Source organism: Aplidium turbinatum, chromosome 8 (genome assembly GCF_918807975.1).
Source record: "Aplidium turbinatum chromosome 8, kaAplTurb1.1, whole genome shotgun sequence".
Classification (NCBI taxonomy): Eukaryota; Metazoa; Chordata; class Ascidiacea; order Aplousobranchia; family Polyclinidae; genus Aplidium; species Aplidium turbinatum.
Genome location: NC_137479.1, coordinates 13,278,001 through 13,303,388, shown reverse-complemented (window position 1 = coordinate 13,303,388; position 25,388 = coordinate 13,278,001). Strand labels below are relative to the sequence as shown.

At 38.5% G+C, this 25,388-nt stretch overlaps 2 protein-coding genes across 3 annotated transcripts in view; both read left to right on the top strand.

Annotated features, from left to right (window-relative positions):
* The window catches only part of LOC145775262 (carbohydrate sulfotransferase 14-like), a 9,467-nt gene extending 6,662 nt beyond the window's left edge, over positions 1-2,805 (top strand). For both annotated transcript variants that reach the window (XM_082586519.1, XM_082586518.1), the window contains exon 5: positions 376-2,805. In XM_082586519.1, coding sequence (XP_082442645.1) covers positions 376-609 — 234 coding nt within the window. In that variant the 3' untranslated portion in view covers positions 610-2,805. The remainder of the gene's footprint in view (positions 1-375) is intronic.
* LOC145775261 (nonsense-mediated mRNA decay factor SMG5-like) lies at positions 2,806-25,388 on the top strand. Its single transcript, XM_082586517.1, has 30 exons — positions 2,806-2,911; positions 3,794-3,833; positions 3,916-4,066; positions 4,313-4,405; positions 4,836-4,965; positions 5,150-5,377; positions 6,216-6,291; positions 6,468-6,633; positions 7,103-7,231; positions 8,015-8,106; positions 8,530-8,616; positions 8,993-9,053; positions 9,246-9,387; positions 10,143-10,248; positions 10,379-10,426; positions 10,533-10,679; positions 11,493-11,752; positions 11,915-12,059; positions 12,178-12,282; positions 12,508-12,705; positions 13,425-13,538; positions 13,847-13,906; positions 14,100-14,254; positions 14,829-14,984; positions 20,521-20,743; positions 20,840-20,930; positions 22,277-22,363; positions 22,585-22,670; positions 23,313-23,401; positions 23,841-25,388. The coding sequence occupies exons 3-30, from the start codon at positions 3,984-3,986 to the stop codon at positions 23,889-23,891; spliced, it is 3,408 nt and encodes a 1,135-aa protein (XP_082442643.1). The 5' UTR covers positions 2,806-2,911; positions 3,794-3,833; positions 3,916-3,983; the 3' UTR covers positions 23,892-25,388.

Sequence of the window (25,388 nt, the reverse complement as noted above, 5' to 3'; positions counted from 1 at the left end):
AAAAAGAATCGATTTACCTGATGGGAAACAACACGCTAAGTTTGTGTTTGTGATTTCATTTGCGATTTCTTTACGCGATAATTTTGTTTCCAAATTGAATTTCATGTTGCATAAAATATGTTTATATAGTTGTTTTATAGCGACGTGGTTCTTAGTTTTTTTTTATGCTAGACAGTTAGTCATTACCTGACCTAGCCCCCTGAATAAGTCAGTAGTGTCTGATTGACAAAACCTCGGAATAAATGCAGATCATCAACTGAATTATTTTGCCATAATTAAGCCATGGTTGATTAAGCTTATTTTAGAACAGAAAAGCGTATCATGTTATTGAATTGCTTGTTTTGTTGCAATTTTGTATTATATTTATTTGTTTAGGTTGTTCTTCGCACTATAAAAGCTCCAGAAGATGTTCATTTTCCAGTGCGTCAGGCGTGGTACAAACCAACTTCCAATATATTCTTAAATTATTATTATTCTCTTGTTCCCCCTGGCTTGCTGGACGATTTTGTGAACAAGTATTCATTAGACTATCAGTTGTTTTCATTTCCCAAACCTTTTTTTGCTGAAATGAACTCAAAGTTTCAGAATCAAAGCTTCCACTTTTTGTAACTTGTTACGGTTCACATTGTTTAATTGCAAGGATGCATTGCGAAATTTTTGTTTGCCTGTTCGAGATTTGTTAATCAACAAATGAAATATACGATACCTAATTACCTATACAGTACATATGCAATTTCTTTAGGTTTCTTAATTTTAATAATAATTTTTACATTATTGAAAGCGTCTGATGTGTATCACATCGTTTCAAATGTGCTGTTTCCCCGTTATCAAAATGTGTCGGAGTGTTGTATCAAAATTTTATACATTGATTTTACGATACCACGCCGTTTTTCGTTTTTTGTGGTTAGTTTTTGAAGAAGTTTTTCGAACTATACCTCAACAATACATATATCCCATGACATGCATGCATCAAAACTTTCACTCATAGTGAACACTACATTTGCACAAACGAGATGTGAGAAATCTTGATATACTTTTTTTATTGCCCCATGCAACCACGGTCGTCGGTCACATACAAAAAAACATTTTCTCTGCAGACAAGCACTCACACCACATTATACTTATTTGGCTATGGCAGTGGTCATACTTACCCACTTCAATGGATTTTTAAACACAAACTTGTATTTCTAAATTGCAAAGTCTGTCCAAAAACAAACTTATGGCGTTGTATCACCATCCAGTTGAAGTTGCCTACGTATGGCGACCTTGAAATGCTTTAAAAATGAATGCAGCTTTGGCTTGCTGGATTTTTGTGTTCCGAAGACTTTTTGTCTAAAACAATCATGATCTAGAATGTTAGTCAATCACGAGTTGAGACCTTTTCAAATACTTTTCGCCAACGCAAATTTTCCTAATATAAAATAAGAACAACAAATGTAACGTGGAAAGTTTATTTCGTTTATTTTTACGACAAGCTGTACCGCAGACGTAGTATTTTTTGCAAACTAAGTTACCTTGAAACTTAAACAGATTTTTATAGAAAAAGTAAAACACTGTTTTGATTAGGCCTAATGTCTTTTTCATTCCAGCAAAATTAGTCTTTTCTACATAGTCTTGTTGAGAAAACATGTTTCTCAATATGAGCTGCTGCTTGTCAAATCAGCAATGGAAGAAAATTCTTAACCTTTCTGCTTTAATCAGGAATGATTGAAAGCTGTACTTCTGTTGGGTCTTCAATGCATAAACCTGCATATTAAAGATTGTTCACGTGTTTCGACGGTCGCAATGGGTTCATTGAAATTTAATTTAAAATCAATAATCGTATCAAATTTTAGCAATTTCAACTTTTTTTTACTGTAAAATTATGTCTCAGTCGTACAAGTGTTTTAAAATGTCTACGTCTGAATTGGACGCTTGCGACTTCTGACGTGAAATCATAATAAATGACATATATACTTGTTTTAATTTTTGTTAACTATTTCTTTATTTGTAGATTCTGTGAATCTTTTCGCATTGCTTTATTTTTCTTAATGATCTTGTTTTGCGATACAGAGCAACTTTTGCTGTTAGCGTTCGTTTCGCTTTACATCAATTGTTCATCTAATTGGGCATGATCCTTTCCAAGTGTACTACTGTAATAACTTCGTTTTGATATAGTGTGCCTTGCTAGAACTCTTGATTTGGCTGCAAATTCAAGTAGGCTACTCTGTATTCTCTTATTGTCGTTTTTTGATACGCACGACATGTTTTACCTTTTACACTTTAGAAGCATCCCTTTCCATCAACATTTTGTATATTTTGCCAGTTTAACCTACGTTGCCAGTTTAGTGCCGGTGTCTAGTTTTCTAACAGGTCGCTCAAATAAATCTTTAATATTATCTTAATAATATTATCAGTGTCATGTAATACTATGAGTGTTATGCGCGTTGTAGTATCTAATCCTAGAGATACCAACCAAACATATCCGACTTCTTACACGCCAAAATCTCTCTCATTTTACGGCCCTGCATAACCTGCTTTCGGTAGATCAAAATTTCGTTTTTTGTTCCCAACCTTTAAACAAACAACCAATTGTGTTCGTTTACGTATCCAATTTTTTCAGAGTCGATGACAAGCCATGTGCGTTACGGTGCTGGGCACCTTACACTTTACGAGAACAATTTGTTATCATATGTGTCTTTAAGGAAGCAGATTTATGCCATATTTGTATTGCATCTTCAGTTGTTTCTTGCAATGTGCAACCTTTGATGGACGTGCAGTATTTTACAATTTTGCCTCATTTGCATATTTGTTTTCTTGTCTAAGGTTGGAAATACTTAGTGAATAAGTGTGTTGGTGTTACTTTTAATCATTCCAATAAGATTGTAAAAAAATAATGTGATGAACTGTTTTCTTCAACTTGGATTTGGAGGTGAGCTATTTACATAATTCTAAGGTTTTTATACCACTAAGCAGTGTTGCAATATTGGATGCTCAAATACAACCAGGAAATGTGATCTCTACTTTTGTCAAGATACCAAAACACTGAGCTTTGTGTATTGTTTGCTAAATTCATTCCAATACTTAAAACTATTGGATTTAACAGTAACACGTTTATATTGGTCAGTGCTTTTCAGTTAATTGGTTGAGTAGGCAAACGAACAAATGCTGCCATGTGCCGGTTGCTTTGGCAGCGTAATGACCATTAGTTTATTTTCGTGAGTCACTGAGACCCCATGCTTGACCTCAACTACTCAATTGCAATTCTTGCACGTTTGGCATGCAGCTAGCAACCGAGCTTGCAAAATCCGTTCTTTTTACATGCACGTTGAATAAATGTAAGGAATGGCTAATTTTGCTATCTGGGATAGGAGCCTGATCCATCTCACCACGTCTCAATCATATCTTTCAAGAATACCCTACGGCTTGCTAGATGAATACGGGATGACAGGGATGTGCTTGTCAGCAACATCTACGGCTATTTTACTCATTTATTTGGTGTCTCACTTCATCAGTAGGTCAAGAAGCACTGATGGATAAAACAAAATGGCAGTCATCTCCGTGTAAGACAGTGGTTTCCAACTTTTTGCAGTTACGGACCAATTTACAAAGCATTTTCAAGGCTGTGCTCCCTTCAACTTTTTAGAGCTCTACTGAATATCATTTTTGCTTAGTTACTCATGAATGCTGCATGAATTTCGGTAGCCCTCGCGCCTGAAATGTAATTACAGTAAACTTTTCCTAAGGTTGGGAATCAGTGGTGTAGTTCATGTTACTGCAACAAACATAATACCATTAATTTCTTATGTTTTAGGTATTGAACATATTTCTGTGATAGACAAGGAGATATTTAGGTAAGGTTTCTGTGGCCATTCTGCAATTGATTTCAATTTAACACGAGACTTTTACGTTGAATTGACATTGTTTTCTTTGCAGCTGATAAACGAATTGATCTTTACGATGAAGCGTTAGATACAAATTGATCGGTACCCATCAACACAACCATGCCGAGACCAAGCAACGATTACTCGGCAAAACAAACTGTTTCGCCTGAAGTCAAGAGTATTTCTGCCAAACGCCTTTTCCGGTAATTATTTTTTTGTATAAACTTTTCATCTTTTTTGTATAAACTTTTCAACTGTTTCTCTAAAATCGAAATATGAAGTCTTGCATGAAAATGAAATCACTATGGTTTAATGCTTTGCGAAGCTGGAGCTGTGTTGCTACAAGTAGATTAGTAGACCCATCACAACTCAAGCAAAGTTATACCTGGTGACTGGTGTACTCTACATGTTAAACATAGTAGGCTACTACTGCCCTGATGCATTTTTAGGGGGGTTGGAGATTGTGTCCATAAGCTTGACATGGGTCGACAACACCGAAGGAATTTGATCAGTCTATTTCAAGCTGAACAAGTTAAGCTGAGGTAAAGTGATAGGCTATATTAGTATCATTTTTACTTGTGGTTTACATTATTATGTAACATCGTTGACGTTTCATTTTTGTGGCCAATATCCTTAGCGTACCCAGCTAGTAATATCTAACATTTTTGCAGACGTTAAATCAATGCTAATCAGACAGATTTTGCTGGCTGGGCAACTACTCGTTTCTATTGGGCTCAATCTAGGATAAGAGAAGATTGGTTCCGGTACACGATTTAATGACGCGATCCCTAGGACGCAAGGCCCAAATGACGCGAGATCCGGTTATTTTGTACTGAAATTAAGCGGAAATGGCCAGGGATCGCGTCATTCGGACTGCGGCATAAAGTCGTGTATCCGATTGGTTCACCAAGCAACATTCGGTTGACTTAAAATTTGACCAACTTCAAGATTTCCCTCGATTTTTCGTTTTAGGCATAAACTCCGGGAAGCTTGCGAAAAGCTTATGTTCGCCCATCCCAGCGAGTACTGCCGAAAAGCTGAAGAGCTTTTATGGAAGAAAGTTTATTACGATGTTGTACAAGCCGTGAAGTCGGGTAGAAAGGTAAGAAACGAAATTCTGTCCACGAAACACATTTATGATTCAACTCAATGAACTTGGGATAACGTCATTTTAATGATTTAGAGAAAGTCTTTTTTCGATTTTCGGTTTGTTTTTTTCTTTTATGGTACATACGTCATACATATGACGTGCTTTGTTGTACAATTTTCGATGCTTTTGATCGCAGTTTCAGTCGAATGCCCCTGGTGCTTTGCAACAACGCCATCTCGAGCCACATTACAAGCAGTTTCTTTACTCCGCAATCGGCTTCTATCATTATCTTCTCTTGCGGGTGCAATCCAAAGCGAAGAATGGTTTGATCGAAATCGACTTTCCTCTTGCTTCTCGTCCATTGGGTCGCAGTTCAAGACTTCTGAGTGATCGTCAGAGCTTTCTTTTAACAGAAAGCATGCAGGTAACTTGATCGCCCTGTTTTGACCTTACACATACGTAGCTGTTGTTGTGAATGGTTGAGTTGAAATGACTCAGCTGCTTGCTTTGCCTTTCTCTTTACTTGCTCTTCATCGCTAATTTTTATTCACAACACACCGTGTGAATTTACTGCTCATCTGCTAACTCTAGATGGATTACTTGCTCCCTATCGCTGTGTAAAAACATATTGAAACTATGTAAAAAATCAACAACTTTTGCTGGCTGGTTGGTTGTGGACAAAGTTTCTTGAAATACTGCTTGAAGGATTTTGGGCTGTCAGAAAGCTGTCCAATGTCCATGGTGTGAATCTCGTTCAATTTTGTTCAGTGTCAACTTCAGGGATTTTTATTTTTTCATATCAATTTCACCCTGATTTTGCTGATAAGGGCTATTCGTTGTCATCTCGCAGACCTTATTGCCTTTTTTTCAATTTAAATTACAAGAGTTGTTGGATGGCTCTGGGCCAGCAAATCATCAATTAGACTTTCCACAACGTCCTTAGATGTTGAATTAATCTAAAAAGGACCACTTTGCTAGCTGGATTTTAGTCGAATTCTTTGACGAATTGTAATGGCGCTTCTGACCTGGTGGTCAACAAGGAAAGCTAAAGTGTTGCAGCTTAAAGGCTTAAAGCGATTAACTTTTATTTATCTGCGCTGGGCCTTATTCTGTGACATTTCACCTTTGAATGATCTATTATTGTATTTCTTTACCAATCGAAAACAAGCTTTTTTGTGATTGTACATAAACGCAATGACAACTTTACTTCTGCGTAAAATTTCTCGCATACTTTGTTTACGCACGTGATTTTCACCCCGCAGGAGAATGAAGAAAAAGAGCTAGAGGAGTGGGTTAGGAACAGAAGCTACAAGATACTCGTTTGTCTTGGAGATTTGAGTAAGCTTTTGTGGGAATAAAACTTTGAATTTATGATAATTTTCAAAAGTAATCACAAAAGCTTAGTTGTGATTCATTGGCAATTCATATAGAGATAATGAAACAACACTGGCTATAAGACGTTTAAATTTTATAACAAGTTCCTTCAAAACACGATTTTAATTTCTCTCCTATAGGTCGGTACCAGATCGAATTCGGAGCATCCCGTTCAAGGCCGAGTCGCTATTACCAGTTGGCGCTGCTGGCCAGACCAGGTGCTGGTATGCCACACAACCAACTCGCAACCATAGCTGGTCATCATTACTGGTGGGGGCTCACTGCTGCCTACCACTACTGCCGATGGTGGGTATCTTTATCTTTTCTTTTTATACTAGTCTGTACATTCACTCTGGCTGTGGTTTGGCTTTTTGCCGCAGGAAATTACTTGTTTACTTGCAGTCATTTGAACCTTGTTGGTATGCTGGATTGCTAATATAACGCTTACTTTAATCCCGTGGTTTCATAAAAAGCAACCACGGCTTTGGTGCGGTCCAGGTTACAGAAACAGCTTCTTACTGCTATTGTTCTATCGACAACGCAGGGTGATGTGCATTTGGAAATAATCTCTGGTGTGGTGAGCGATTGCTACTGTTGCAAGCGCTCGCCTAGGTGCTGTTTGAATTTCATATGCAACCCAAATATATCCCTGCATAGTGTTGAAACTGAAGCGCGCATCACAAACTCTAATCCACTCTGCAAAAGAGAAACAAACCCTTTAGTAGTGCAAAGATTTTGAAAAAAATTGCTTTGACCGAAATTATCTCCACTACAGTTTGCACGCTGAGCTGAGCTACGAAGGGGCGGAAGGAAATCTTCAAAATCTTTTCGACCGGAACAAAAAGTTATTCTACCAGCTTCCTACCGAAGCTCTGGATGGAGTTATCACCGCCGATGTGTACAAGTATGTATACAAACAGCAAATCCATCATTTACAACTCTTACGTTTCATTGCAAGATTAGAACATCGAAACAACGTTTAACGTTGCATGTTGAACAAATGTAAAAACACTTTCCAGCATTGTTCCACATGCGTCACTGTGCTCGCGAAACTTTCTTTTTTTTGCATCGTTTCAATGTCTCCAGACCCCTTGTAAAACGAGAACTTTGGTTTGCTGGTTTATCACGGTTATAAAGCGATGCAATGAGCTTCAACTTTCGGTTTGTCAGGTCGAATCAGTGACAGCGTTTGTGTGCTCACTGGTATCATGTGTTTGTTTCTCTCGCTGTTGTCCATCCTTAACAATGTTAGTACCAAACTCAAGCATGCGAACTTGTCCGTCGATGTTCAGCAAACGTATGGCAGCAGCAACGTTTCATCGAAGTCGAACACAATGCGGCTTTGGTATTTGTCTTGCCGCGTCCTCATTTGTTTACCCTTGGTTTACAATATTGATGGTTTGCTAACCCATGGCTAACCACGGTTTACAATATTCGCAATACAAATAGCATTTCGCAGGTTTAATTTGCACTGGGCGGTTCTCACTCGTTGAAGAGAAAGCAAACGTTCAGATTGCCTTAACGTTCTTTTGTTACTTTTGATTTGCGTTTTGTTTTAACTTGATAGGTGTATGTCGCAGCTTGGATTACCTGTTGCCGCAACGCAATAAAAACAACTTCACCAACTGCGTAATTAGGATCTGCTTCTATGAGATAAAACTTACTGTCTTCGATATTTGCATTGCAGAAAAGAGCATACTCGCATTTTCATTGTGTCATTTCTTTATTTGTGCGATCTCTTGCGTCCAAAAACTTACGCCACAGATGTGGAAACTACAGGTGCGTATGACTACTGACTAGTATAATGATTTCTTGTAAATGTTTGCTGACTACAATTTGTTTTTTCGTGTAATTACAGTACATATGTTACGAATGGTTTTCGACGGTTTCTGATGGTATTCATCATCCAATAAAATAATTTAACACTAGTTTCGGTATCACAGATAACTTTAAAAGTTCTTTGCTTTACTTAATGTTAGTTTCACTCACACATGTGTTATCGCTGCCTGTGCCACACAACCCTTCTAATGAATAGATCCTCTGTGTGAGATTTTGTAAACCGCAGGAACTGCTCATCCATCCACCAAACGTTGCCCTTTTTACTCTTTCCAACGTCTGATGGCATGGGAAACATGTAAAAGTGGCCACTTTCGTTGTCTGAGAAAGGTTTATTGAGCAATCCCAAACTTTCGTTCCATTCAGGTCTATGCAAAAGACTGATCGACGCCCTCCACGTGTGCCTTAACCATATGAACACTGAGTATGTTGGTGACCTACTCGCCATGGAAGGTAACTCTTGATTTTTTCAGTTTTGTTGCTCGCAAAATTCTTCTTCAACAGATCGATTTTGGTTGATAATCCGTGACCTTCCTTATGAACTCCTTCCATTTTGTTCCGTGTTTCGGTTTTACTAATAATTCCGGCATGCTTTTCAGTCCTGTAATTTGTGTGATACTGTCAAATTATTTCATTTTTGTTGTTTGTTTGTTTTACACCAACATTCCACTTTCCAATAAATTGCTAGCGACATATCCAAGCAGCAAATGTCATTTTTCATCGTTTGGACATCTAAAGACGTTGAATGCTGGATGATTGCAAACCGGATCCGAAAGTTTGATTGTACGTGGGAACTGTTAAAAAAACACGATTGTGTTTACTGTTTCAGATATGTCATCTGTAAAATCTGAAAATTTTGTGACCAGTAAGCACAAAGCGGATTCGAAAAGGTAGGTTCAAATTGCTGTAAACTGGGAAAATAGTTCCAATAGTTTAAACAATATAAACATATTTAACGTCGTTGTAATATTGATTGTTGAGTCCAGTTCACCGCCTTGCGTGAACAAACATATTCCATCGACTTTCGTAATTAAGTTTCGAATGTTTTTCACGAAAGTACTGCAATTTAACGTCGGTTACAGATCAGGTCCACGCTCCAGCTCTGGGTCTCAAGACAAGAGCCCATCTTCGAGGCTCCCTCGCCATCACAACCAGCACAAGCTGAACGGCGATGTCGTCTTTAAAATATGCGTCATGTGCCTTGTCAACGTTCATGATCTTCAAGTAGGTAGGACGGACACCGTCCATCTCTTCTCAGTGCTTCCCTGGTAATGCAGTTGTTTTGTTTCTGCATACGTTATAGCAACATGCAGTAGCGTTGCATGCGTGTGATGATCCCTTGCTGTTATTGTGATTCAGCAAAATGTTTGATTTAGAAATGGAAATTTTTATCTCGCTTTCAGATTGAGTGCAGTTTGGCTTAGTAACTGCAACCAATAGTCTGGGATGTTTTAGTAAGATTTGTCGACTAAACTTTAGGTACTAGTTGAGCCGTCTGTGGTGTTATGAATAAAAATATTAAAATAACGGTTATGTGTCAATTCAAAGCCGATAATTCAAAGCGGTCAATTCCAAGCGGTCAATTCAAAGCCGAAAATTTATTTACGATAAAGACAATAAACCTAACACTTACCCTAACCTTAACCCAGGGATCTCTGAAGAACAGAGATTTTTTTCTTCAGAGATCCCTGCCTTAAAATTTCGTCGTTGAAGCATCGTCTTTGAATTGTCGGCTTTGAATTGTCTGCTTTGAATTGTCGTGATACCTAAAATAACACACTATGGCGCAATTGGTTGTTGTATCTTTAACTGTCAAGTGTTAGTAAAAGGTAGTGCAAAGTTAAAATTTTTACCACGTTTCTTATAACTAAGGGACAGACTTTTAGCTACCTCTGTTTCTCTTGGAACTCAGCCTACTCGTTGCCATCTACTTGTATTTCAACTCTTAATCTCACCAGTGAAATTGATTGAATCTGCAGAGCTGCCGTTCCAATCGTTCTTCAGCCGCCATAGCTTTCACTCTCGCATTTTTCTCTCATCTTCTCGGTTATTTGATAGATAAGCTGTCTGAGCAGCCATCAAAAGGTAACAAACTTGTCTATGGTGATTTATCTATTGTAGTCGTGCAGTGTAAAACATTTGTTTTTTGCTACAGCAGTGGTGGTGAATTCATAAATTTAAGAGCAGAAAATTAATACAAAAACAATATATTTAGATGATGAAAAAGCGGATGCAATTGAGGAAGAGTCTTCCAAAGCGGATGGTATGTGGCCAAGAGCAGGAAAAGTTTGTGTTGGATGAGCATTTATGGATCAATTTACCTTCGTATCAAAAGATTTATTTTCACTAAATGTTTTATTTCTTATTAGGTGACAACGCAAATGACTTCAATGAGAAGAAATCTTCCTCCAAGTCCAAAAAAGGTCGACCTCACTTGAGGAGACGTCGCAGAGGAGGACCTAATGAAAGTGATCTCAGTGAGGGAGAGGAAGATTTTATGGGAGGCGGCGATGCAGGTTAGAGATGTTCTCGGTTCGAAAAATCTCATGCGTTTTTTAAATATCAGCTTAAAGGTAGAGATTGTGCTGAAATTTATTTTTGCTGCTAACTTAACATTTTTTTTAAAGCGTGTGGAAATCATATAATTTGTGGAGGAGTCTTGAGGACCTTCTGATGATTTCCGTTTTAGGGTGAAACAGGCTGTAGAGGTTTTTAGTGAATAGCAACTATATTTGATGTAATTTGTACCACCAGTTTTTTGAAGCTAACATGAAGGCACACTGCTGGTTATTGTTGTGTGTGAACTTTTGCTTGGTGTTATAGATTTAAATTAAGTAGTCAAGAAAGTAGGGAAGCCAGTTTGCCAAAGATTTCATTAAGTATCTTGTCAATACACAGCTGCGTGATCTCTATTGGTCCCAGACGGAACTCTTCCAGCATCTATTAGTGATAGTAAATTTAATTTCTTTGCCACAAGTAAGCACATTCTATTAAACGGAAATAAAATATATCTGCAATTAATAATGATTAACTTAGTATAAATTGAGACGCACTAATAACACCTTCTCAGCAAGGGGGCTGCAAAGTAACTAATCAAGGTCTTCAAGCAGCTCTGTAAGGTGAAAGCTTTAACTGTGAGACGTTATCATCACTCGGTGTCTCAACTGGAGAATCTCACTTTCACCGTTATTACCTCTTTAACATTACACTTCTAAGAAAGTGGTATGGAAGCGGCTTGAAAATGAAACTACTTGAATGGTTGGTGTTGCTTTTTACACAAAGTGTAGTGTCTTCCCATCTTCTTAATTTGATCTTTTTCATTTCCTCAGCATCAGATTCGGACTTGTCTGAGAGTGACTCTGAAGACGAGTCCGGAACGTTGAGTGATTCCAGCGGATCTGAGACTCGATTGAGTCAAGAGGAAATATCCTCTCAGGAAAATGAAGCAGAGACCAATGAAAACGATTTCTTTCCCTCCAAAAAGTCCTCCTTTCAGCAGAAAGATGGCCACAACTCCCCTGTGATTGAACCCTCATCCTCCAGCCTCGCAGTTGCCAGCCTCCAAGATCTGTCCAATAAAATGTTTCAGGTCCATTTTCATTGATATAATATTATCGTTTGTAACAACGTGTCGAAGCCCTACTTCAATTGTTCAGCGACATCTTCCGACAGGCTATCATGTGAAAACTTGTTTCAGTCGTGACCGTTCATTTTTGTGAAGTTTTTGTTTTACAATTTTCTCCGTCTCCAGCCGACTCGTCGCAAGATCACCCTCGCACCTTCGTTTCTTCAAAACCTCTCACCGAAGCAAGGCACTAAGATGGAGAAAGTTGCTCCAAAGGATGAAGGTTCTGTCTCCGTGAAGACAGATCTCGAATCGACAAAGCAAGGCTCAGGTGCGACTAGCAGTGACTCGGTCTGCGTGGCTTGGAGCAGTTGTTTTTATACACAAAACGTTATTATTATTTTTGTATACCATAAGACAAGTAATGCACACCATTTTCAAATTTTTAGATTTATCTGACAGCAAAGATGAACCTGAAGTTGTAAAATGCGACGATGCGGTGGAAAATGGTGTCACTGCTGGCAAAGAGCTAACTGAAACTGAGATACTGAAAAGTAATGAATTCGATTTTGTTTCGTTTTCCACTTTGTTTCAATGACGAGAACCTTGCATTGTTCATTGAAATTCTTTATCCGTTATGTTTTCGTATTCAAAATACCAGTCTGGGATGTTTACAGCAACTTGTGCTAAGGATTTGAAACTTTGTGTTTATGTGAAAAGTACGTTAATACGTAACAACAAAACAGTAAAACTGTTGTCATTTGTTTTATTATTTTCAGAAGAAAACGAGGTTTACAACAATGTACTCTCTCTGACTCGTCATCATCACGTGATGGCTGCAGTGAAACTGCTTTCTGATTGGCTGGCTACAAACGAGCGCGTGGCGGCAGCCTGTGCAAAGAACTCCCGCGCGTTGTGGAGCAGATTGGTTTGCCTTCTTAACCTCCTTCCCACTGAAAGAGGGATGCTAAAGCGAGGTTAGAATAGATCTCAATAGCAGATCATCTCCGGTCTAAAAAGTCTTGTAGTGCAAAAAACGAGTGATTTTCGTTCTCACTCCGACTTCTCTTTTTACATGATTCTAACTTTGCCAGATTTTCATTTTTTTAAACTTACTACACGCAAATCACTTCAACTGAAGTTTCAATTGTTGCATTGTTTTGAAGTATGACTGTGGAGTCCACCCGACACCCAATAATTACAATTTAGCTATTAAAAAAAACTTCAGACCGCAAAAAATTCTTCCCTCCACAGTCCCGCACAAGGCTATAAGGTTGGACCAAACACCCGACTGTTTAAATTTTTTGAGCATGATTCTGAGCAAAATACTTTCTGCTCTTCACTGCACACACGGTGTAAAGCTGCTTTTTGTGCTACGTTTTGTTAATGCAATAGAACGTATTTATCGAGTACTTGTTCAGCAATGTTCACCTTCGTGTTTTTTCTGGAAAGAATCTTGATTTCTGAGAAAATCGCGATGTCATCATCAACAACATTCTGCTTGCGCAAGCATTGGATCGGTGTCGTTAGTCGGAGAGATTGGTGGCTAGACTCAGTTTTTGTTGAATCATCTAACATTTCTAAATCGTTTCATGTCGTTTGACGTTGGAACGATGTAAAAACGCTAACTTTTCCAAGCTGAGATTAAACGATTGAAACACTGTATCAATTTATTGACTTAATGTTTTGATCACAGATGAAATAAGAAACGACCGCGCCTGCTCTGATCAAGTCAATAGAGTGATCAGGGCTCTTGAGAAGAGTGAATCCGAAAGAAAGACGAAAGCAGAGGAGAGAACGAAAGAAGAAGGTAGTTGATTTTTTTTGTACCTTTTAATTGAAATCTTTTGTTTAATGTCAATTGCCGCTTCCTCGCGATATTTTTGGTGAAGCTTTTCAAAATAAATTATTTACAAGTGACAACACTTCACCTACAGGTGAGAAATTCATGCTGTCAATCTTATTATCCTGGCCTGCTTCGTTTATGCCTGAGACCTTTCAATCGTGCAGCTACACAAAACTGCTTCTTACTAGTAAAGAAAAAGCTTCAGGAGAGGCTTTCTTTATCCAAAGACTAATGTTCAATTTTGTATCTTTTACCATTCGTTTGTTTTATAGCTGGAAAGGAAGCCGCGTCAAAAGAGAAAAAGATAAAAATTGAAAAAAGGAAAACCACAGGTGTGTGTTGTGCAGCATTGCATGCCGTTGTTGTTCTCGACCTTTCTGGTCTTCAATTCAGTGATCAACGTATTCTACTTTCTAACAGTACTTGGCCACTTCAGCCTAGGGAATCGTGACTTTTCAACATGACGTATCAGTGACATCACATGCAATTGCAGTAGTTAGTTTTCATCAGCGGTTTCTGTTTCAGAGGAGAGCGAAGCCAAGAAGCCCCCGCAGTGGCATGCAACGACTGCCCTTCCCGAAGACCACACCGTGCACTTGATGAAAGCCGTCAAAGACAGCGCTGTTAAAACTAGCCTGGACTTGTCACAACCCTATGTGGAACTGAGCGACTTACATCAGGTGGGAAAGGAACTGATATTCTGATACAAACTCATCGGTGGTAGAAAGACAGCGTTGCACCTCGCTAACAGCACAACACTGACCATTACTGCAATAAGTATTTGCGTGTTTAGACTTCCAAACGTACAATATTATATCGGAAGTTTATTGTGTTTGGTGTTGGCGATTTGCTTTGACCTCTGAACTCTTTAGCGCCATACTGACAACATGATGTTCTTCGCCATCTAGAGTTCATAACGATGCTTCCATTTGCTCAACAAAACTCGAGGCGAAACCAACTTGGCCACGAGGAAGTATTCTATCTTCCTGTCAACGCAAGATTGTGGTCGTACTGGCACAGCGAGCCAATGCGTTTCGCCAACCGGACCGGCCCAATTTCTACGCTACCTGTGGGACAGGTCCATCCCATGTGGTCACATTCTGGTGCCACACTGACGCAACAACTGCCTTCCGCTGCTGTTCTTTCCAGCCATTATCAACTGATGAATTATTTGTTAAATGCAAACAAGTCTTTGAAGTATTATTGGCATATACATTGTGTTGGTTTACTGATGCGTGTATTGCCTTCTCGCAGTGCGTGATCCGCATCTGTCGTCTCCGTCATCTGTGTCGTTCCTTATCCGCTATTGAAGGAGTGGAAATTGACGTCATACCTTGCGATGGCGTGATCGGAAACGAACGGTTCACTGGGCCCGAAGAAGAAGTTGTTGACCCCCAGATGGAGCTAGAGGTTGGTGTTGTACAGCTTTGATTATTATCGAGCCTGAAAACATTCAATGTCGTTTGATTAATTTGATAATATGTTTAAGAAAGTGAAGAAATAAGCGTTTTTCAGCAGTTAGTAAAAAAAAGAAGAAAAAAAAAGTTTGTACTATTTTTGTCTTGTACCTTTGTTTGAGTGGGCAAGTAAGACCCCTTTCTCTTGTGTTCCAGCCAAGGTTAATTCATTCGATCAGGGAGTTTACGAGAAGCAACATTTTCATTGTGTGGATATAGCTTGGACAAACAGAGTTGCTAATGTTCTTGACCGAGTTACGTTTGTTTTGGTCTGAATCTCGCCAATTAATGATTAACGTCAAATTCGTGCGTTTTTAGTTAAGTTCACCTAAACGCTTGTGGATCAGCTTCACCTGGTGTGTTGTGCAAGGCTTTGAGACCCACCCCCATATACCTCATAGACCTATTTGTTCTGACATCTAATTATTTCTGCTAATTTTAGACATTCTTCTGGTTCTCGTTCAGCAAATATTGACCCATTGAAAACGGGTACCACCCGTGGCAAACACAGCCTGTTAGCAATGCCACAACCCGTCCGCTCTTCCAATATTGACTTGTATTTTGTTACTGGATATTGACTTAGCATAGGCTGATATACAGAGGACTTCTCTTTCTCATTTGATTAGCTATGTTGTAACTCGGTGGCAAGGAATGGCCGTGTAACCAGTATTGAAGGATAAACACCTCGCCGCGCATTGCTGAGTGCGCATTAATATTAAAACGTGACACATGGTGGAATGATTGTTTCGAAATATAACGACGACTAAGCTGTTTGCACGGAAAAACGGAATCCGGTGATTTTGTATTCACGCGATTGCTTCATCTTTCCTGGCGTGAATCAGGAATTTCATTCACTCTCAACCCCGGTGGATAACTTTTATACTAAACCGTTGAGCTCAAGTCGCCGCAAAGCTGAGATTATTCCTCATCAACCTGATATCTGTCACGTCACCAGGCGTACCTAAATGCTGTACTGTATGGTCCCACTGCCGTGTTGACTGTTGAGGTGTACAAGAACGTAATTTTTTTTTCTGTTTGTCCTCACTGTAAAGTACACACCGGACCTGCTTTTGCTTCAGTTCACTTTTGAAATGCAGTGATAGTGGAATGCTAAGATACGCATTTTATTGAAAGTATATCATCGATATATATTTTTTTGAAATATTTAAGATTGAGAACCTTTCCATTAGCGTATTTTTAACATTAAATATTTGTCACATACCAGCCTGCAAGATCGTTTTCCATGTGTGCCTATTATTCTTGTACTGTTGTCTTCAGCATTTGTTTTATTGTAAAGCGTTAGTGAAGTAGGTAGATACTAAAAATTAATCTTAGTTAGTTTCGTTGTGTGGATCAGTTTCGAAACTAATCCTGTCACAACAAGAGTCCAAAAAAGAATTCCAACCTCCAGCATGGACGGTACCCAGCTTTTTCAGAGACAAACAGAGCTTTTTTCAGAGAGGAAACCACGAATTAATGACATCCGATTTTTATCAGCTCTTTCTCAAAGCATGAGAAATTGCCTTTTAGTTAGATCCTCTTTGTTTTCATTCTTTGTTGCTTTCTCGTTTCCGAATCGGCTTTCTGATTGAGCCGTTTGAAGTTGAAATGTAAATATGAGGAATAAATCCACCTGCCGTATTAAAGCGCACACTGGAACCGGATTTCGCTTTTAGAATTGATTTAATAAGAAGTCCACTCTCTGCGAAATGGACTAACTGGTGCCTACTTGAAACATCGACGACTCTTAACGTTTAAAAACATTGCATCAACTTCAAAAAATGACGTCATTTCAACGCAAACATCGTGAAAAGTTGATGTTGTCCAAAGGAGCCACAAGAGTTGCCAAACACTGGACGACTGTCTATATTGTGTTCGATATTGTTCCCTAAATATTTACTTTTCGTCGCGTTCATATGTCGCCTTCCTATTAGAATGTGTTTACAAGAGAATTTGGCTGCTGTTTTTAGCCACTTGATATTTACTCCTTGCTCAGAAAAAGAAAACGTTAAATTTTTACTCTGACGTGGGCGGTTTTGGTCCGTTTTTGAATTGCTGCTTCTGACTTGATTTACAGACCAAATATCGACATTATTCAACATTGTCGTTGCATGAAATTATAGGTTTGGTAATCAGATTTGCATTTAGAGGCCACTTTAACACTTCTATTTGTCCACGTAACCGCATCGGGAGCAAATGTATAATAATATCAATCAATAGACTTAAAAAAGATACTTGCACCGCCTGACAAGGTTAAAACATACAACACGACTGCATGGCGAGCAGACGCATATGCTTGTTATCCTGTCTATCTATATCTGCAATGAATGAATTATTAAAAACCACAAACCTGACGAGGGATGGTTAAAAACGTTTTTGTTTAGATTGTTGTTTCTTTACGTTTTTATTGTTTTTTTTATTCGTTTTTTTTTTGTGCTATTTTCAGTCGTTTTATACATTTTTTCAAGTAACAACTGTTCTCATTAATCATAACAAAGCTGCTGAATAATTTATTATTAATTAGTTTGCTGCAGTTTTGACTAAGTTCTGGAAGTCAGAAGGCGCATGCTCAACAAAAGGTACCAATGAACCACACAACTTCGAGTGCTACCACTGATGAGGACTGTTCGGTCCCGGTGGTGACCATGATAACAGTCAACATCTTTTTTTGCTTTAATTGTAATTACAAGGTTTAATTGTAAGTTACAATTGTAATTTTGTTTAGGTTAACTTATCGATAAAAAACGTTGACAGTAAATTGAATTTGCCAATTTAATTTGGTAGTTAATACTTTTTTGATTATTTTATCACACTACGCGACGCATCCTTTTGTATCATTGGTGAAGTTAAAAGAAGATTTTAGCGACGAGGTTTTATTTTGGTAACTTATCGATGTCTTGATTACTTCAAAACAAATGTCTCACAAAAGTACAAATTTTGTTCCAACATTTAAATTTTAGACAGAGGTTGTTGGTGAAAAAAAATGACCCACATCTCTAAACCTGACAACAGCTAGGTGCTCCCGTGTGTTTCTACCAAAACGTCATGCAAAAACGTATTGTTTGATAGGTTACAGATTTTTTTTACAAAAGTAATAAATTTGAATATGGCAGTGATGTCAGAGGTAAATGAAGTTACTAGTAAACACAATGACAAATATCGGCAGCGAAAAAGATAGCTTGGTGACATAGACACGCTTTTTCTTACCAATGTGTTGAGGGGTCGATTATTGTTGACAGTTCTCAGTTAGTTTTCTACGTAAGTTGGACTTGGTGTTTTCAAGCTTGGCCCTTCCATTATGTTTTAATCCGTTTATCACGTGCTCTGTTTATTCATGAGCGACTTGTGGTGGCAACTTGAAATCTTAATGGAAACTATATTTCTAGTTGTCCCTTCACAGGTTTCCGAAGCTGCTCGGTCATTGAGCAAAAGTTTTATTTTTTTGTTACCATTCATCAAAATGACGTCAAAGTGCCAAGTTCTGTTAGCTTGCTACTTAGCTTTGTGCGTGTGTTTTTAATCTGTATGAATAGCAAGGAGGTGAAATGATTTATTCAGTCTGTCACGCTTATTCGAGTCTGTATCGTCAAATGAAGTAAATTCCTCGTTTTTGTTTATTCAAACAATGGTCTGATGACATAACCCGCTTCATTCCAGTCAGACTTTGTCACACTGTAAATAGAGAGATTGTGATCAGCGTGGACCTGCTCCACAGTGCTGTCATTTTCCGTTTATTGGCTCACAATGGAATAGTTTTTGCGATTTTTTTTTTGTTAACTTTATGTTCTTATACGTTAATTTAACAGTTTAATCTTTGTTGGTTTTACCCTGTTGTCAGCAAATCAGTCAATGTACAGAAAGGACTGATTTACTAACTGGGAACGCTTACATCTTTTCTCCTCATCAAGTTCGGAAACGTCTTCCAAGATGCGCTTGATCTTTATCATTGTAGTTTTCCAATCAGCTTCTTTACACGTTTGCGTTTATTATTTGGCTAATTTATCACTTTGTTTATTTCAACAAACACAGTGACTTGTGTGATGTTAACCGTAATGCATAGATCAGATATGCCAACCATGTAACTTTCCAAGAACGTGTCTCAATGTTCTTTCACTCTGCATTTTTATTAAGTTCCCTTCATTAAATCGCTACATGGATATAATTCAGTTTACTTTTGTAGTTACTTGTTGTAGACAGTGTTGGATCAATTACAATTGTAATTAAGACTTTGTTGTTGTTTATTTTTAATTGTAGTTTTAAAAAGTTTGGTCCGCGTTACAATTACATTTTGGAATAACTGCAACATCAGCTCCAGCAGAAAATCTTTTTTTCAATAGGTGAAAAGTTTTATATTGCAAAAAGGTACTTACTGGGAACAGACAATTTTCACAATCGAAATTTTATCAAATCCAATTCCAGTCTCCTTAACACAATCAAAGTATAAAAATCATCGATAAACAATAATTTGATCATAAGTATTGAAACATTTAATTTTTGAAATTGTAGTGTGCTATTAATTGCATTTGAAAATGTTATTGTAATTACAATTATAATTTGAATATTTCGAAACAATGTAATTGAACATTTTGATGGTATAGTTGTAATGTAATTGAATCTGATAGTATGCAATTGGTTCAACCCTCGTTGTAGTTACACTTAAAACTAATTCTTGAAATTTAAGCTATTACTCGACCGTTATTGCTTACATTATAAACGTGTATGGTTAATTTGCCTCAAAATTTCACGCGACCATGGTGGCAATACTGGTGGTTTCCACAGCCTTGCCATCTTCGCTTTGTGGGCTTATTGAAGCTTGTGGGAGCGAGAAAGCATTTCAGTGGCATGTGTAATACCTTTATTCTAAGTATTCACAAACACGAAGATGATCGAACAACAAATGAACTACTTGTTAGAAAAACAAAAGCATCGCAGATTTGAAAAGCCGCTCAGCATTTGAGTAGATTTTGTTCTACTCTTCACGGCAACATCAGTGGACTTTGCTTGCCAATTTTGCTTCGACCCTGCAGTCGAATTCGTTCAAGTGTTTGCAATTCGATCTATGGATCAAATGGCTTTCAGAGCGTTTCCTTGCCTGTCTTTTAATGCTGTTTTCACGTTGATGTTATCATATGCTTAAGTCAACAATCAATACCTAGGAAATTCACTTATTTTAAATAAATAAATGTTCATCACAACGACTTGTTTGGATTCGTTGTTGATAAATATAGCAGCACTTGTTGATAATAATAAAACACAGCGTGGTAAAACCATCACCTGATCTGGCGTCAAGCTTATTGCTTTGGATTTGTCTTATTTGAAAAGAATCGAATAAAAGTGATGGTTTTCGTTTTTGCAACGTTTACAAGGTTTTGTACCATTATGGCTACGCAACTTTGACACAAGGACGAAAAAAGCAGCTTTTGTTAGCCAAGATCAAAAATACAACGCTCTTGAAATCTCCTAATTATCTGGTACTTCCTCCTCTGCAGGCCGTCGAAGCGATGAGGAAGACTCGGTTGATGAAGGACATGGCCGCCTCTCGCCTCAGAAACGAGGTGCAAGCGCTCGAGTCGTCATTGGGCACTCCGAAGTCACGTGATAGTGCTCTCTGCCTTTACCTAGTGCCCGACACGTACGCTCTTTGCTATGAACTGCCGCATGTGCGTCGCCTTGTGGCCAGTGAGCGCTTTTTTGTGGTCATCACGAAAACGGGTAATTACATAATCATCGGTTCAATAAAGTGCGGTTAGCATGCTATATTAAGCGACCTTTCAAATCCGTGCTGCTCTAACTTGTTATTTTCTGCAGTCATAGACGGGCTCGACAGCTTGAAGAAAGATTTGCAAGGAGCTCGAGACGCCATTAGATACTTGGAGAACGAATTCAAAAAGTCAAACAGGTCAGCACGTCAATGACATATGTGGCGATGGAAATTAGCGTGTACGTACAAATGACTATAATCTGATCATCTGCGCTGTTCGCTGGCAGTTGTGAGACCGCGCCATTGCTCGTTTATTACTTGCACCGTAACTGCCTTTCAGATGTGATTTATGGCTTGCCAGATAATTGCATAACACGCACTGTCAAGCAAACAGAATTACCACGTCATACACTGTCTAAACGCGATGAGAACTCCTTCACAGCGGCGGCTTTGCGTTGTCAAAAGTCACTCATGACTTATCCGAGAAAAATTAATCTCCGCGAGCTGTGTCAGCGCAATGTGACGTTCGGGTACTTTGTATTCAATGCGTTCTGATGATGATGAAACCTGTTTTCGATTTCAAGTTTAAGTGCGTCACTGTTTTACTGAAATGTAGAGATCGTCGCGACTGTGATTGGGATGCTGTTCATTTTCTTTTCATTGACTGCAACCGTGGCGGGCTACAGCTATTCACTCCTAATCTTCAGAGTTAAATTCTTCGAAGTTTTTTCGCTCACATTGCGACCGTGCATCTTTCTTCCACTATCCAGCCAGCAAACTAGTCGACTCTTACATTTACATACGTGTATAGACGTTTAATCATTACAAAAATGAGTGATTTGATGCCAGCATACTAGAATATCTTGCATTGACACCTCGCATGCATCCATTGTCTAGAATTTTGTAAGTTTCCGCGTGTCTCAAACTTCCTGCGCACGAATGCAGCAGCAGCAGCTTTGTCAGCAAAGTGATTTCAAATGACTCGGCAAGATTGAACGAACAACGCTCAGTCCACTCTACGCTCGACAGTTCGTGTTCTGAATGGCAGCTTGTTGATTGCTGGCTGGCAACTGTGCAAGATGATTCGTTTTCTCTCTCGGGGTGTAATGTCACTTTTTGTCGCGTTCCAAAGCAAGCTTTTCGTACTGATGTCTGAGGATTTTAATCACAATCCAGTCAGGTCTTGTCTTAAGACGAATGTATCAATTTGGAACTTGGCCGGGTTGTCATGACAAACTGCAACAACCCTTGCATCAGCTTTCTTGTTGAGTCAGATCATGAAACATTATGAGCAATATTAACTTTGTTTTGGACTCTGACATTGTTGTACAAGCCGAACAGTTAATATTCACATCTATTCAAACTTGTGCCAGAAAATATCAGCGTCCATTTTTAAAGAAGTTGACATGATTTTGTGACCGAGTCCCATTTACGTCGATATGCGCTTAATCGCTTATCCAGCAACAATAAGATTATAAAAGCGTCAGCGAAATGTAACTTTGTGCAATAAAAATGTCTTCGAGCAATTTTTAAATGCATTCCAGATTCATCCGCGCCCAATCGAACGAGGAGTTGGTGCGAGGTGTGCAAGGGGAAAAGCCCAAGCTGCGTCGTCATGATTTGGACGCCTGGTGAGTGGAATATCTACTATCCATTAAACAAACCAGTCCTTTCAAATTAGTCCTCTTTACCATTGACTCAATGTCTGTAGATGCAAATCAGTGTAAAAACAGGACTAATTTACTGACTGGAATAAGGATCTTTTCAACTTTGTCAAACCAATCTGTTGTTTTTTGCAAAATTTGACGAATTGAAAAAGAGACTTTTTAATTGCTTTCTATATAACTTTCAGGCGCTTTTATCGCAACATCGAATGCTGTCGTTTTCTAATGCAGCAAGAAGCTGACAAAACTAATACCGGAGTGAAAGATCACAGCGGTAGGTGACCACTTCTTTGCAGCTAGGATGGATTGTTTTATTCACTGACAACTACTTCGCTCCACCATAGCACTTCGTATGACACCATATTTTTCAGATTAGATGGTTTCTTGCGTTCAACAGTGGCGGTGCTTACGATTTTATGTTTCTTCTTTATTTTGAGTGTTTAAAAATTGTGCGTCAATTTTCATTGTTCTGCTTTTATGGTTTCCACAAATTTCCGCTTTAGAAGTTTTTCCGATCAAATACATTTAATTGAAGCAGCGAAGCCTGTTAATTCCATGATGTTTCTATGCATTGTTGCATGAGGGATCGTAAGCAATCTTATTGAGTTACCATGTTGCGAAATTGCAATTGATGTCAAATTAGAGACTTCTAATATAAAGCAACGAACTAACAACGTATAAATCTTCGCTCATTCCGTTTTGTGCAGAAATGACAGTTTTAATTTCAAATAATTTCATACAACCTCCATTGTAATGATGTTCGCCAACATTCTCTGCATACTTCACTCTGTGCCATCCCAGCTTGCAAAATTTATTCTTTTTGCGTTGACTCAACGTCAGCTGACGTTGAATCAATGTAAAAAGAACTGGTTTTGGTTGTTAGATTGCATCTAACTTTTCACCTTTGGACATCCAGGGTTGGTCACAATATTGACACATGAGAATATGACACCCAGCCAACATCTCACCATTGCTATAGCAACTGCCAAGTCGTATGGAATTCAGGTAGATCAATTAACTTAGCTAATTAATTTTCACTTGATCAGCTCCATCGGTTTATAGCCTACTTACGGTTCACAATATGCACAGCAGCAGAGAAGTCGCTAGATTCGATAGCGTATATTTTGTGTACACGGTTGTTTGCTCTGCCCTATCCGACTGTTTACTACGCAGACAAATCGAGTGATATTCTTCGAACTCTGACAATAAACTTTTGGTTCACGGTTGGGCGAGTTGGTAATTTAATAGAAAGATTACATGATGGTCACACAGTGACCTCTCGGACAAGCATTGGCTGTGTGCGGGCTGACTCGTTGATGAAAATACTCAGACGGCAAAAAGAGGTCATTTTTGAATCGTTTTAACGTTGCTGGATAGTAACTTGTATACTATGTGTAGATATTCAGAAACAGCGTTTCGCATCAAACGAATTTTTTATTTCCAGACTCAAAGCGTCGTTTCCTTCAACAAATCGTGGTCACAAAGCAACTCTTAAAAGCCGCGGATCTTCTCGATGATTACACTCGGAATAAACAAAGAATAGGAGGCGCAATCATAAAAGGATAGGCGTATCTTCTGCCTGAACGGACGCTATTTTGTTGCGTTTTATGACCAACTGAATTATGTTGATTAGCACCATATCCCCTATTTTAAATCGATCGTGGACAATTGTAAATAATTTTAAACTCAACAACCCAGACAGCTAATCAGTCGTTTTTTACATTGATTCAACGTCTGCAGGCGTTGAATCAATGTAAAACATGACTGATTTTCTGTCTGGGAACCATCACGTCCCTCACGATTTTAAGCCTTTCTTTATCCACCAACTTTGGGGATATGTCTTTTTTTATTGACAATTTTTATTTTTCGTTAGTCATTTGCTTCCTGGCGATGCCTATTGAATTTGTACACAGCGAACGTCAACCACCAACGATGATTTGTCTTGATTGACCTCACGTGTCGAAAATGACAAATAAACAAACGGTAAATAATGCTTTAAATACAATTGTACTAAACGGCAGCAAAAGTTGATTTTTTAACTTCGCTTTAACGTGTGGCGACGATAGATGAAGGCAAGCTATTTTGGATGCGACGAAAAGATTCGTGGAGTCAATTGACCCCAGCTGTACTGTATGTTAAATTTTGATCTCGTCAGTCATTTGTAACTGCCATTTACGTTCTGATCAAGTCATTGTACCGTACAACTTGTTGGAGGAATGGCGCTGTGTGATTACACCCAATATTTGTTAATCATATCCAGCAACTTGTTTTAATTCAAATTCGACTTTTTCAAGGAACATTTTGTAATGACTCAGTCATGGCAGTTTATTTCCATTCGCATGTGTAGCTATTTTGTCTTTGTGCAAATGTAGACTAAATAGAATAGGCAAGAAGGTTGTAAGCTTACTTTGCGAATTTAAATCCTATTATGTTCAGCGATTAAATAAAGCCAAACCCAGACAGCAAAATCCCTGATGTCATTGAAATAACGTCTGCAAACGTTGAATCTATGTAAAAATGGCGGTTGTGTTGTCTGGGAACCAGATGCTTTAGATTGCTTCTCCTTTCGTGAGATAAATCACTGAAGAAGCAAAAGACGCAGATTCACGATTTGGCATTCCGTGATTTCCTCGCTTGCGCATTTAATGGAACAATTTCAGAATCCATTTAGCGGAAAGAATAAATGACCAAAAGCTATTCCCACAGGGTCACGAGCTGACGGGTGGCCTTCGGACACTTTCATCAAATGAGAGAATTTACAAGCCTTGCTTTGTTGTGGATTGGCGTGTATAATTCTTCACAGCATTTAGCGGTCTCGTATTGGAGTCAATTGAACATTTACGACATTCCTCCTTTTCCATGGTCATTTCCACTCAACGGTTTTTTTGTTAGTTAATTTTTAAATCGCGCAGTGAACCGTGATGTCTCGGCTTTTCATACTGTTATTTTGACGATGAAGTATCATCTATTACTGTATAAGCAAATCCTTTCA

Bases quoted from the DNA above. Each gene is read 5' to 3' on its own strand.
- LOC145775261 (XM_082586517.1), top strand. From the start codon at position 3,984: ATGCCGAGACCAAGCAACGATTACTCGGCAAAACAAACTGTTTCGCCT. The intron at 11,753-11,914 runs GTCCATTTTCAT...CTCCGTCTCCAG, and splicing joins TGTCCAATAAAATGTTTCAG to CCGACTCGTCGCAAGATCAC. The intron at 20,744-20,839 runs GTAATTACATAA...TATTTTCTGCAG, and splicing joins TGTGGTCATCACGAAAACGG to TCATAGACGGGCTCGACAGC.